The sequence below is a fragment of the Notothenia rossii genome (genome assembly GCF_949606895.1).
Source record: "Notothenia rossii genome assembly, chromosome: 3".
In the NCBI taxonomy this organism is placed as follows: Eukaryota; Metazoa; Chordata; class Actinopteri; order Perciformes; family Nototheniidae; genus Notothenia; species Notothenia rossii.
Window position 1 is genome coordinate 56,235,720 of NC_136901.1, and position 12,947 is coordinate 56,248,666.

At 42.8% G+C, this 12,947-nt stretch overlaps 1 protein-coding gene across 4 annotated transcripts in view; it reads left to right on the plus strand.

Annotated features, from left to right (window-relative positions):
- Nucleotides 1-10,261, plus strand: part of LOC307031643 (uncharacterized protein) — a 144,621-nt gene extending 134,360 nt beyond the window's left edge. For all 4 annotated transcript variants that reach the window (XR_013806035.1, XR_013806036.1, XM_079668919.1 and 1 more), the window contains 2 exons: nucleotides 9,345-9,433; nucleotides 10,131-10,261. Coding sequence is in view for 2 of the 4 variants with exons in the window: in XM_079668919.1 (XP_079525045.1) it covers nucleotides 9,345-9,433; nucleotides 10,131-10,252 (211 nt within the window). In the remaining 2 variants the exon portion in view is untranslated. The remainder of the gene's footprint in view (nucleotides 1-9,344; nucleotides 9,434-10,130) is intronic.
- Nucleotides 10,262-12,947: the final 2,686 nt, after the last annotated feature.

Genomic DNA, 12,947 nt, shown 5'->3' on the forward strand with positions numbered 1-12,947 from the left:
CCATACTTGTATATGTTCTCCATAGGATTAGTTAACTAACAAAGGTTAACTGTTCTTATAGCCTAAGGCCATCTCTGAACTTCCTCTCACCTCGAAGTCAGCTCACTCAGAATGAATACATCCATTGATAACTCAGAAAGACCATTGTCTCTTTAACTGTGTGTGACTCAATCATCTCATGCTCTTCTAATATCTGCAAACTGTAATTCAATTATAGTTATATTGAGAAGCTGACTTTCTGAAAAATACTTATCCACGGGTAATCTTTTCAATCAAGGCAGAAATCACAGGTTGTACTGTACCTTACCTACTCACAAATAGCCAAAAAACCACCCTTTGATTATAACACAAAAGTGGAAGACCATTTGCGCTAATCTACTTCTACTTAAAATGGGACATTATTAAAATGAATATACCGGAAATACACTGTATTACACTTTATGCTATAACACGTTACTTTAATACTTCAAATCCCCCTTTGGATCTCTCCTTAAGAGATCCACACCGTGTACCTAGTACTTAAAACCTTCATGGGGACAGAACACAACTTTCCATGGCCGTGAAGGAACTATTAGAGGCGTAACCTGAGGTCTAGAAAGCAGTATCCTTGTGTGGTGAATCATCAGGGCCCCCCTCCCCCTCAGAGGAATACGCCAACAAGGGCAACTGATAGGGAGGGGGAGATGTGGCCTTCCCTTCAATGGTGGAACTGATCAATCTGATCAGAGAGAAGTAGACTCCTCTGCTTCCTCGTGATGTCCCCCAGCCTGCGTCCTCAGGATCCTGCTCCTCCAGTCCACTGATGGCGGCTTTCGGGTCGAGTCCTAGACGAGAGCCAGGTCCGTCCTGATGTTGTCCAAGGTCCTAGCCGGAGGTTTCCTGACCGCACACTGGCTTCAGTGGTACCAGTTGTCCCCCTTTCCTCCTAGACGGACGGCATGAGAGGTCCTCTGGGTCACTCGGTGGGGGCCGGAGAACCTGGGGCTAAGCCACTTAGGCCTGATGACCTTCAGCCAGACGAACTCCGCTGTGTTGGCCTCGTGCTCCTCGGGTCCCCCTTTGGCGTCAGCAACCTGCGTGGAGAAGTCTGATACCAACCCCTTAAGTTGTTTGTTAATCATATCGGTGTAGTCAATGATGATCACTTCCCCTGTCTTCTTTTAGTCCTAAAAGAAACAGAATCTTCAGATTTTAGTTTGAGCTTCACATTTTGCAAACCGCCAACTCCTGTGGGAATAAAATATCATCAAGTAGATTAGAAACGGGTCACATGTGCGGTGTCCCCCTTTTGTGGATTTTTTAGGAAACCTCTCGTTTCCCTTGGAGCTCCAAAATAATATGTTAGTCCAAAAACATGCTTGGTTAGTTATTGTTTTATAATCATGCAGTTACACTGATCACATGCTGGCATTCATTCACACTCACACTGTATGGTTGTCAAGTCAGGTTTGGTCAGGTACACCCCAGAGTCAGTCATTGACAGTGCTTTTGTCACACTGTCAGTCAGGGTCATTTGGTCTCAGTGTTTTTGGCCATGTGTCGTGCTCTGCAGAGACTTTGATATTCTACCAGCTGGAGTTTTTACTAATGACATCATTGTGTTGATGTCAAACAATGCAACAAAGTTTTTCCTGTGCTCGCAGCACCATTTGCACTTCAGATGTTTAAACAAACAAATTATCAATAAACTTTATGAATGTACTGCCGCTAGGAAACACAAAGCCTGACAAATGTTCATGCAAGGCATTCTTAACACTGGAACCGCCAACGGGTAAATTTTACCCGCAGCTGTTTTTTTTATTGTATGTAACTTTTTTTCCATAACATATTAAAGTCTCCCAGTCCGTGACTTTTCCTGAAAGTGTGTTATATAGCACCCTCTGTTGTTAAAAATGGTCAATAGGAAGTCAGATTGAAAGAATCGCCAAATAAATTGCCATTTATACCCATATCAACCAGCGGGTAATATTTACCTCATAGAAAATGCAGCGTAAACATGACGTGTTGTTATAGCAACGCCTTTTGTCTACTGCGGTTCCTTATAGATAGAGAGATAGATAGGGAGAGATAGAGAGATATATTGATAGATAGATAGAGAGAGAGAGAGAGAGAGATAGATATATAGTTATAGATAGTGTAACATCTTGTAGAATACAAGATCTTGGATGACTGAGCTCACGTTGAGGACGTAATGCATGTGTGCAGGTTACGTGCCGATGGACACTCGGAATGAGAGAAGTAGTCCGCGTCGTCTGTTTATGTAAACAATTATATGTCCATAGAACAGAACATTACAGAAGGATTGATAGATAGTTATAGATAGAGAGAGAGATTGATAGATTTGTACCTAAACAAAACACAAGTCTAACACCAAGCCTTTAAATCAGCACTTGTAGCGATATTTTATACTTCATGCTATCTGCAAAAACTATATCATATGAAAAGCTGAGAGTCCACAGATTCTATTGTATAAGTTTCATCCCTGTGCGATCAAAACTCACTGTTCTGTATGATAAATAAAAGAACATTGTACCTTGCAAATCAATAGCAGGTACATTTTACCCGTTGGCGGTTTTAGGTATACAGCGACCTCTGGCGGTTCTAGTGTTAAGTGAACCTGCAGATAACGGCCTTTTTAATTAATATTCCAAATTAATCAATAATAATAACAATAATCAATTTTATCAATTTGTTTATGACATGCAAATCACTAAAACAGTTTTCCAATTCCAGCATCAGCCTTCTTACTCTAAAATTACTTTTTAAATAGTAATATTAGAAATGGAACAAATATTCAATCTTCAGAAATGTTCTTAACAAATGGAGAGTAATGCCATCTCTCTATCTAGTGCAGAGCCAACATGTTTACAAAATGTCAGATATATAAAAATAAGCCTAAATACTCCTTTACTATCAAAGTCTAAAGCTAGACCTAAGGTGAACAGTTTTGGTAATGGACAATTTAATCTAAAAACAAAAACAAAATTGGACTTGTGTTCTTGTTATGTGTTAGTAAATACCTTGTGAAGTATTCACAATATAACTAACCCTCTCTAGGATATCAAATCCATTCATCTTTAACCAGATACTATTTCCCTATTTATTTTTAGTTCATGATAACAATGGTATAGCAACCACACGTTTTACCCATAGCTAGTTTCTATGTCGAGATTATTATGTGTGACATTATAATCAGATGTCTTGTTTGCCAAACAAGGATATAACACTTTAATCTTTTCAGTATTCCAGACCATCATTAAACAATCAGACTTCTTTCTTAAATACTAAGCATATCGTTCTACAACACCCTCTGGAAAAATCTTGCACAATTATGCTGTAAAATCATTGCATAATTTCTTCAGAGTCTGACCCGTCTGAGAAAAGTCTGTCTCAAGATCTTGTCATAATGAGAACAGTCAGTGATGCGTTGTCCTCTGCACCTTTAGTCAGTTGGATCAAGGAAACTCTTGTTTTGACACTGGGATGTCCTGAGGGGGAAGGAACCTCTGGATCAATGTGGTACAATCAGCAGACACATGTTGTCCTTTGCACAGCAGGAATCCACAAAAACTGCAGTTTCTCTTCACAACACTGTTGCCTTGACAACGAGGCACAAAAAAAATGTCAAAACCTCCTCAGAGATGCGTTCTTTGCACAGTTCTTCTGTTTCTGTAGTGAGCAACATCTCACCAACACACTGATTCAGAGAACCCAAAAGGTGGTGCACAACTATCCAATGCTGCTGTAATCACAGCAAATCAGCTACTGAGAAAAATTCAATTTAAATCTCTCCCCCAACGGGTTACAAAATGAAACGGCTGAGTGTCTATATGGTCAGGAATGCTGAAACATGTGAATGTTAAAACCAACTAATGGTAGTAGTCTACCTTTTCTTCATTACTTCATTTCTAAGTTAATAGGCAAAACAAGGAAACCCTCCTTAACCACTATAGATTCATCTTTTATCTACTTGCTTATTCTATTCATTTTCAAATTGTTTATCTTAGTTGTGTGACAAGCATGGTTAGGTTTGTAACAGTATTTAGCGCTATATTTGAAAGATAAGTAATCTGATTACATTTAATGAATATATTTTTGGAACACTTAAAGGAATTATTACAAAATGTAATCTTCATTATTACTAAAGCTAAAACCTAAAGAAATCATCACGGAACAGTTTTCTGTCCTTACCACTTAATTGTTTCAATGAAAACAAAAAGCATTGTTAAGACTCCCATTTTGAGAACATCTCAACACTTTATTCCATCTGAGCACGAATGTTTATGACAGACAAGCCCTATTAATCCAAAACGGTCTTTAATGGTATCAATTGTGAACTTTCTTAATATTAATTGTAAATTCAACGTATGTTCTCTTGAGAACAAAGATAGGATAGATGCAGCTGAAACTGGTTAATAGCAATTTTCTGTTAACCTAGTTGTTCTTATATCTAAAAAATATATTTGTTTTATTTTAAGTTACTCATAAAACAATATGACATTTTCCAGAATAGTAGTTCACTCTATACAATTTTTACTCTCTAGACTCTTCAGAACATCTTATTTCTCCTGTCTCTCTCTCTCTCTCTCACTGTGCCCTGCAGCTGCCTGCCCCTGCACAAGCTTCTCTCATCAATCACCTCTTTGTGTTATCCAACAGTGTGAGAGGGCTGGAGCAAGCATCGTGCAGCACCTCTGTCATGTTTAAACATGAACAGATTCCTTCTGACTGACAAACTTATAAAAACCTCCTGTTTACTTTCTACTCTTTCTTCATAGACTTAAAAACACAATTGTGGTGAATCGTTTGCGTTTTAAGTTTCCTATCTACTTTAAACAACCACCAACTGAGAGTAACTTTATAGGATAACAACTCCTAAATAACATTTAAGCAATAGCTCACGACAGGCCGTGGTATATGCTCATTATATCACAGCTAAGGGGCGTGGTTCGGCCCGACGCGAAGCGGAGGGTCGACAACCCTCTTAGCTAGACATACAGATTTACAAATGTTGTGAAATAGTCCTCAACAACCAACACATACCGGTTTCCTTTTGATGTAACCGGCAACTCCAGTATGTCAGCCGCCACACGCTGGAAAGGTCTAACTGTGTGCAAAGTTCTCATGGGGGCATGGCGTTTAGGCACTGGGGACTTACTTCTCTGACAGGCATAACATTGGTCACACCATGATCGAATGTCACTGTGCATGGAGGGCCAATAGCACACACTTCTTGCGCGAGCCAAAACGCGTTCATACGCCAGGTGAGCAGTCAGTGGAGCACCATGCAAGTGTCCCAGGACCTCTGGAACTAATACAGCAGGAACAACAACCTGAGTAGACTGCCCTGCCACAGACAGCCAAACAAATCTACATAAAAGTCCCTCCACAAAAGTCAGCCGGGGAAACTCATGCCAAAGTCTCTTCACACCCCAACTAGCATCTTTTAACCTCCATCTAGGGGGCCGTTGGCCATGCTCCAGCCAGGCCAAAACTTGTCCGATGTCTGCATCCTTTTGCTGGAGCTCCCTAATACCGGACCCATCATGTGACAGAGTGAAGATTAGTGTCTGGTCCACTGAAGACCCTGACTCAGGAGAAGGAGGACCTGAAATCGGTCCCTGGGCTTGGGCCTTGGCAGGAGTCCCCACAGCACACACATCACTAGGACCACTGTCCCCAGTGCCAGGGAGAATTGTACTCAAGGGAGCGGATGTGGCATCGAGACTGCCTGAATTCTCCAAAGCTTCAGGGGTGTCAGGCCTGCGTGAAAGGGCATCTGCATTTGTGTGTTTGGCCCCACTCTTGTGCACAATCACCCAGTCGTATGGGTCCAGCTCCAGAGCCCAACGGCTATGACGCCCCGTCCTGTCATTGTCAACCTGAAGTTGTCGCAGATCCAACAAAGGTTGGTGATCTGTAATAATTGTGAAGAGGAGAAGACCCAAGTAATGCCTGAAATTACGCACTGCCCACAATATCGCCCACAGCTCCCTGTCGTAGGTAGACCAACGCCGCTCAGCTGCTGTGAGGGGGCGACTAGCGTAGGCCACCCCTCTCTCCAGGCCATCCACTTCTTGTGACAGCACAGCCCCCACAGCAATCTGCGAAGCATCTGTACACAGCACGAAACTCTTGGTGAAGTCCGGGTGACCCATGATAGGTTCGGCACAAAGACCATCCCACAAAAAATCAAATGCCTCCTGGCAATCCGCCGTCCACTGAAAAGGGACATCCTTTCCCGTCAGATGGTTGAGGGGGGCAGCACGCTGGGCAAAACTCCTCACAAACCTCTTATAATAAGAGCAGAGACCCAGAAAAGCAGGCACCTCTGTAGCGGACCGTGGAACTGGCCAAGTCTTCACCTTATCTGTGTTACGGGGGTCAGGACGAAGCCCCCCGGCGGAGATGACGCGACCAAGGAATACCACATGATCACGGGGAAGATGGCACTTTCCGGCATTCAGTCTAAGCCCAGCTGCCCTCAAACGAACTACTGTAAATCAGTATATCGTCAAGATACACCATGCAGATGTGCCATGGCAGCCCTCTTAAAACCAGCTCCATAACCCTCTGGAAGGTAGAGGGTGCATTGGTTAGACCCATAGGCATGGATTTGAACTGGTATAAACCTAAATGGGAGCCGGGGTGCAGCTTTAACTCCTTCTCTGTCGGGTTGAGTAGCCTGGCCACAGTGCATCCATTCTTCACAGGTGCAACTGTACATGCAATCACAAGTCCCACGTTATCACCCACCTCAGGCTCCAGGTAGCCTAAGAAAGAGTCAATGTGCAGACCAGCAGTACGGGGAATATCCACATTGACTGGGACAATCATTTCACTGAAAGGGGAAATAATAGCATCAACAGACAGAGATGTTACAACATTCTGGTATGAAATCTGTGGCAAGCATGAGAGGAATATCAACATCCCCCAGGTGAAGCAGACCACGACCAACATCCATAACAGCTCGAGCCTGCAACATGAAATCAAACCCCAGCAGAATAGCTTGCGTTGCCCGTCGCACTACATGTACAGCCTGCTCCCAATGTTTGCCCCCCAACTGTATGGGAAGAGTCACAGTACCCAGAGTGTCCAACAATGGACCATTTACTGTGCGTGAAAAACCGACTGGGTATTTAGCACACGTTTACGTAAGGCAGATATGGACATTCTGAAGTCCTCAGAAATAAGTGAAACATTGGACCCAGAGTCAATCAAAACAGTAACATCAACACCCTCAACAAGTCCTCTAACATAGGCTGTTGGCTTAGACTCACCCACAGAACAAGAGTCCAATGCACGAGCAGGCGCTTTCCCAGCAGAATAGTCAATTTGACCCTGTAGTGGTGAAACCGGCATCTGGGTCTCGATGCCAGTCACTGGAAGTTTCCCTGCAGCCGTCGGTGCGAGGATGGAGATGGTGACCGCCGAGAGGGAGACAAAACCCTCACTCCATGCCTTGGCTGACGTTCCCCAACGCTGCATGGTCCTTGCGGGACATCGCTGCCTGGTCGTCGCGGTGAGAAGTCTGCAGAGGTGTCTCGGGTTCCCCGCTCACGTGGAGACCATTCCCTGGCACCAAAACCATCCTGCGGTCTGCGCTGAGGAGAACGGCCCCTGCTGTGGTCGTCCCTGTGGGAATCCCCGGTGGTAGATATGCAACCAAACCCGCCACAGTCACAGTGGCAGGCACGCCGGTGCACCCTCTGACGATCCCAGGTCAAGGCGGAGCTCCCTCTGCCATTCTCAGCTCCACGGCTATGCGCTCTCAAGTCTTTCACTTCAGTCTGTAAGTTGTCCACCTTCAAGGTGAGGCGTTCAACCACATTTATGAGTTTATCCGTGGTATTAGCATTACAGTCGAAAACATCAGCTGATGGTGAATTTAGCGATGCAACAACAGCAGGATGCGGAGGACAGTAGGGCAAACTAGGCATGTTCAACCTCATTGCCTGCCTGGCCCGCTCACAACGCCCAGCAATTATCAACGCCTCCTCCATATCAGTCGCCCCCTGTTCATGGCATTTTGCTTGAAGTGCAGGATCAATGCCAGCCAAAAAACGTCTGAATTTCTCACCATTTACTGCAGCGCGGTCATAGTTGGGAAAAGCCTCAGCCACGAGTCTGGAAATGTCCGCCGCATACACTTCCAAACACTTGTTCACATGGCGGGGCCGTGCAGATACACACGTCTGGAAATAAAGCAGGAACTGTCTCTGGCCAAAAGCCTCCGCCAGCTTCTCCTTCACACGTTCGTAATCACACTGCACATCTGCCGGCAAGCTGTCCCACAGCAGGAAAGCTGCACCGTCCAGTCTGGTAGGTAGAATGTTCAGCAAGGTAGCTGCGTAGCCCGTGCCCCTAGCACCCCTTGTCTGAGCACGAACAGCGGCTTCAAACTGTCTTATCCATGTAGCAAACTGCCTCTGGCCGTCGCCCCTGAACATCGGCGGCAGCTCCACTTTAATATCATTACTCACAGAACCAGTCCAAGAAGCAGTACATCCGTTATAATCGTCTTCCATATCGCTGTCACTCTTCATTCCCCCGAACATGACACTTCGGGGCTAGCACCGTTAGCACAGCTAGCCAGCAGAGCCGACCAGAAAGTCCAGTAATTCTCCACAGAAAAAGAATAATCCAAGAGCAGATATAAAACACACTCCGATACCGCTGCCACCAATGTAACGTCCGAGGTGTTAAGGCTTCAATGATACTTCTGTGTAACAAAAACTCAGGAACTTAGTACTCTTTGGAGCGTCCCAGATAGCGTCTCCGTTTATTATAGACCAGACACACCACGTTCTCCTTCACCACACCAGGACAGACTGCGCATGCTCACAACACATGACCTCTCAACCCAATGCTTACACTTACTAAGCATTTTATTATCATTAAACTGGAGAAACCGACTTATTGTGGCAGCAGAACGTGAACATGTAACTTAATGCCTGCATTTAAGGACGATAGCGTAGTCAATGCTTTCGGGACAAGGAAATGATTTGTTTAAATATTAGATATGACGTTATGTGTTACATTTGTTGAAGATGTTTGTCTTTTACCCTTACGTGTGTGTTACAAATGAATGTGAATATGGCATAGGACAAATATTTAAATTGACTGTCTCATGAAAAACGATTCCAAAATAACAGTAAAATAAAAAGGACCCCAACTAGACAATAATACACAATCCAACTGATAAGATACAGTAAGGGCTGTGATATCCAGCACTTTTTTTAAGGATAACAAAAAGATTATCACATGACATTTGCATGTAAAAAAAAGTATGTGACCAACACATTGTTATTTTACATATATATAGTATATCTGTTTGTCTAAAGTTTCCAGGTGATGCAGACAGACCAGAGGATGCTGACCACGAGAGACAGACCTATTCCTAACATCAGTGAACTTCAGCATGGACTCAAAGGTACAAAGACTCCTTTCATACTATACAAAGAATCGAAAAACGTTCTGGTTTAAATAGATAAAGTAACAACGATAATCAGCTGTCACATTTCAATGTATTTAAGGCAATTATTATTTTACATTGTGAGAATTACTACCAGTTGTCTCTACATATTGTCTGTAAAAGACATGGTAAAAGTGGTTCTTGCAGTGAGACAACCAAACAGCATGACACTACATTTACACTTAAGTCCTGATAACAGTTGAATATTATTTAATAATAACCTATTTTAATGTTGATTAACTGCAGACTGTTCATTCATAATCTGATTATCTTTGTAATACAAAGTGATGAATTTAAAAAACACATTAAAATAAAAAAATATTTTATTTCTACAGCCGCTTAATAAAGAAACCGCTTTCATAAATAACACACTTGCTCTGCAATTATGTCAAAGGTTTGATGTATCTTGTAATATCTGTTATGAAAGTATACCTGAAGGACACAACTGCCTCACCGTTTTCTCAGAGGGGCAAGAAGAAAATGAAAAGCCGATATCAGATTAAAGACCAATACAGGACCTTCACTAAGAAACTACTATTTTATTGTGAACACAAAGTCAAAAAGGACCATCATTTGTTTGTGACAGCTGTGCCCAGTATGGGCTCACAGATGCAGTTTGGTGGTTTCTTCATCAGGCCTGGTCCTCCTCCATCAGGTCACGTCCTCCTCCATCAGGCCTGGTCCTCCTCCATCAGGCCTGCTCCTCCTCCCAGAGAAAGACCTCTCCACCTCAGTCCTCTCCAGCCAAACCAACAGACAGGACACCCGTCACGCTGAAGTTTCTCCCAAAGTCTCTGCACGCTGTCTCAATTGATCCACACTGTGAATATGAGGGGAAAATGTGTGTAATAAATGCTTTAGACAATAAGAAATATGAAGTTAACTGTAAGGAATGGCTCCTTCTTTTTTAAATAGACAAAACTATTGCTGTATTTCAATATCTCACGTCTGAAAGTTTAATTTAAAAGAAGAAGAGTCCCCAAAAATAAAGATTGGTATATCAATAAATGTAGTTTATTTTGTCTAAAGTAGATAGAACAGGTACTTAAGAGTTTTAATAATACAGTCTGGTTGCGGAGGAGGCACACAGGTAAGAGCACTAACTAGCTACCATCACATGTAACTAAGGTTGACTTGAATGTATTAAAAGTATAATTAAGTAACAGCAACAAATCAATAACTAAAATCATGCACAAATGTGAATCTTTGCTGGATCCACGGTTGAATTGACCACATATTGTATATTTTAGAAACCTGAAGGCATTTATAGATTTGTATGCAAGTAATATCCCAAAACTCAATACCTTAGATTATTATTGAAAGTTTTGCTGAATAGTTTCATGTTCACTTACCAACGTAAAACGTGCAGACCGGGAGCAACAGATGTAGGTTAGCCGGCTAGCTGGAGTACATAGGTTAGTCTAATATTTACTTACTGTTAACTAACTAATGCTAACATAACTGTCGGCTAGAAGTACACAGCTTAATCCACCATATTTAACAGGCCATTGTCCTCTCAGCCTGAAATATCCATCACTTCAATTTCGGCTTAGTTAGCTTCTTAACTTATTGCAGCTGTGCATGTTGCTAGCGGGTTGCTAGGCCACCTCACGAGCTGCGCCAGGTAATGTAAACAAGAACACCTCCATAGACCAGACCGTCTCAGTTTGTTGACCGCTCGGCCCGGGGTCCAGCCTATGGCTGCAGTGCCGTTTCTCTATAAATCCATGCTGAATTTAACCTTCTGTTTCGTTCTTCATCTTCTTTAACTTGCAACCAGACGAGCATTATCGCCACCTACTGTATCACTGCAGCATTGTTCTTTGTTAGTTCCGTTTCATTACAATGACTTCCGTTACAGCAAGAATCCCCCTCTCACACTCATAGGTGAAACACATGCACATTCCCTACTAAGAACCTTTCAGTAAAAAACATTCAGTTGCGTGTGTGTGAGGTTAATTTTCAAGAGTGTGTGTGTGAGGTGTTCAGTAGTGAATGTGAAAGTATTTCAGTAGTGTTTGTGTGAGGCTTAATTTTCAGTAATGTGTGTGTGAGGTGTTCAGTAGTGAATGTGAGAGTATTTCAGTAGTGTGTGTCCAAGGCCAGATGTTTTCAGTCGTGTGTGTGTGAGGTGTTCAGTAGTGAATGTGAGAGTATAAATACTCTCACATTCACTACTGAACACCTCGCACACACATTACTGAAAATTAACCTCACACACACACGACTGAAATTTCAGTCGTGTGTGTGTGAGGTTAATTTTCAGTTGCGTGTGGGTGAGGTTAATTTTCAGTAATATGTGTGAGGCTTGATTTTCAGTAGTGTGTGTGTGAGGTGTTCAGTAGTAAATGTGAGAGTATTTCAGTAGTGTGTGTGCAAGGCCAGATGTTTTCAGTAGTGTGTGTGCAAGGTGAGTTTGAATTTTGGCCTACACGGCCCCTCATACCTTTAACCACTTGGCGCTCAAAGTTACTTTCTGGAACATGTACAACAAGCCCTGCAGCAGATGGACGTTTCCCCAACGGCTATGGTCATTGTCATTGTCGAAGCATTACAGTGAATCTTGTGCTTAGCACACTGCTTTGGTGGGTACATATTAACATCCCAACCGTTTTTGCTGTCTTGTTGTATTTCATCTCAAGGTTTATATGCTTGCTAGTTAGGATAACATTAGCTAATGTTAGCTAATGCTATCTTAACTATTGCGGACATAATGTGGCGAAATACTTCACCGTGATTTAATTGTAATACACGTTTCAAAATGATGCCGAAGTAACAACATACTGATACCGGTTAGTAAAAACCATGAATTAATGCTTGGACAAGTCTGCAGACAGACGGCAGGCGAAAAACCTTTTAAAATGCGTGTTTCCTAAATGGAGATCGGCTAAGCTAACCCAGTATAAGCTCCGACCGTACACACTCACAACAACGGCCTACAGACATAAATAAACCAGCGACTGTATTCGCCATGACACAGACAGTCTGTGGTTTGTACTTGTTTAACTTTTGTCTAGTTTCTGAACAGATATGAGGAGCTGTGAGCTTGAGTGCTAACAGCGCATTGAAGATTACGTCACGGCTCTGCCTACACTGCGTTACTATAGTTACTGCCCAAGCTACTAAACTGTAACGCCCCGTCCACACAGCAGCTTTTAAAAAATCTTCCAACGCTTCTCTGCCCATTGACTTTGAATAGGGGTGACGTCACTTTGCCTCGCTTTTCGCCAAACTGCATTGTGGGGAAGCAAAGCGAAGATTTCCAGGATTTTCAGGATTCAAAAGTCGAGCAATGTTCAACTTTTGAAGCTGGAAGCGTCAGCCAATCAAATCCCGTTTATGCAAATCTGACAGTACAAGCGCTAGCCAATCAAACCATGTGTAAGCTGGGAGAGACATCATTTCCTCATATTCCAAACGAGAAATTACGGTAGCAAATCACCCGGTTCTTTACGACCAGTACTATTTACCG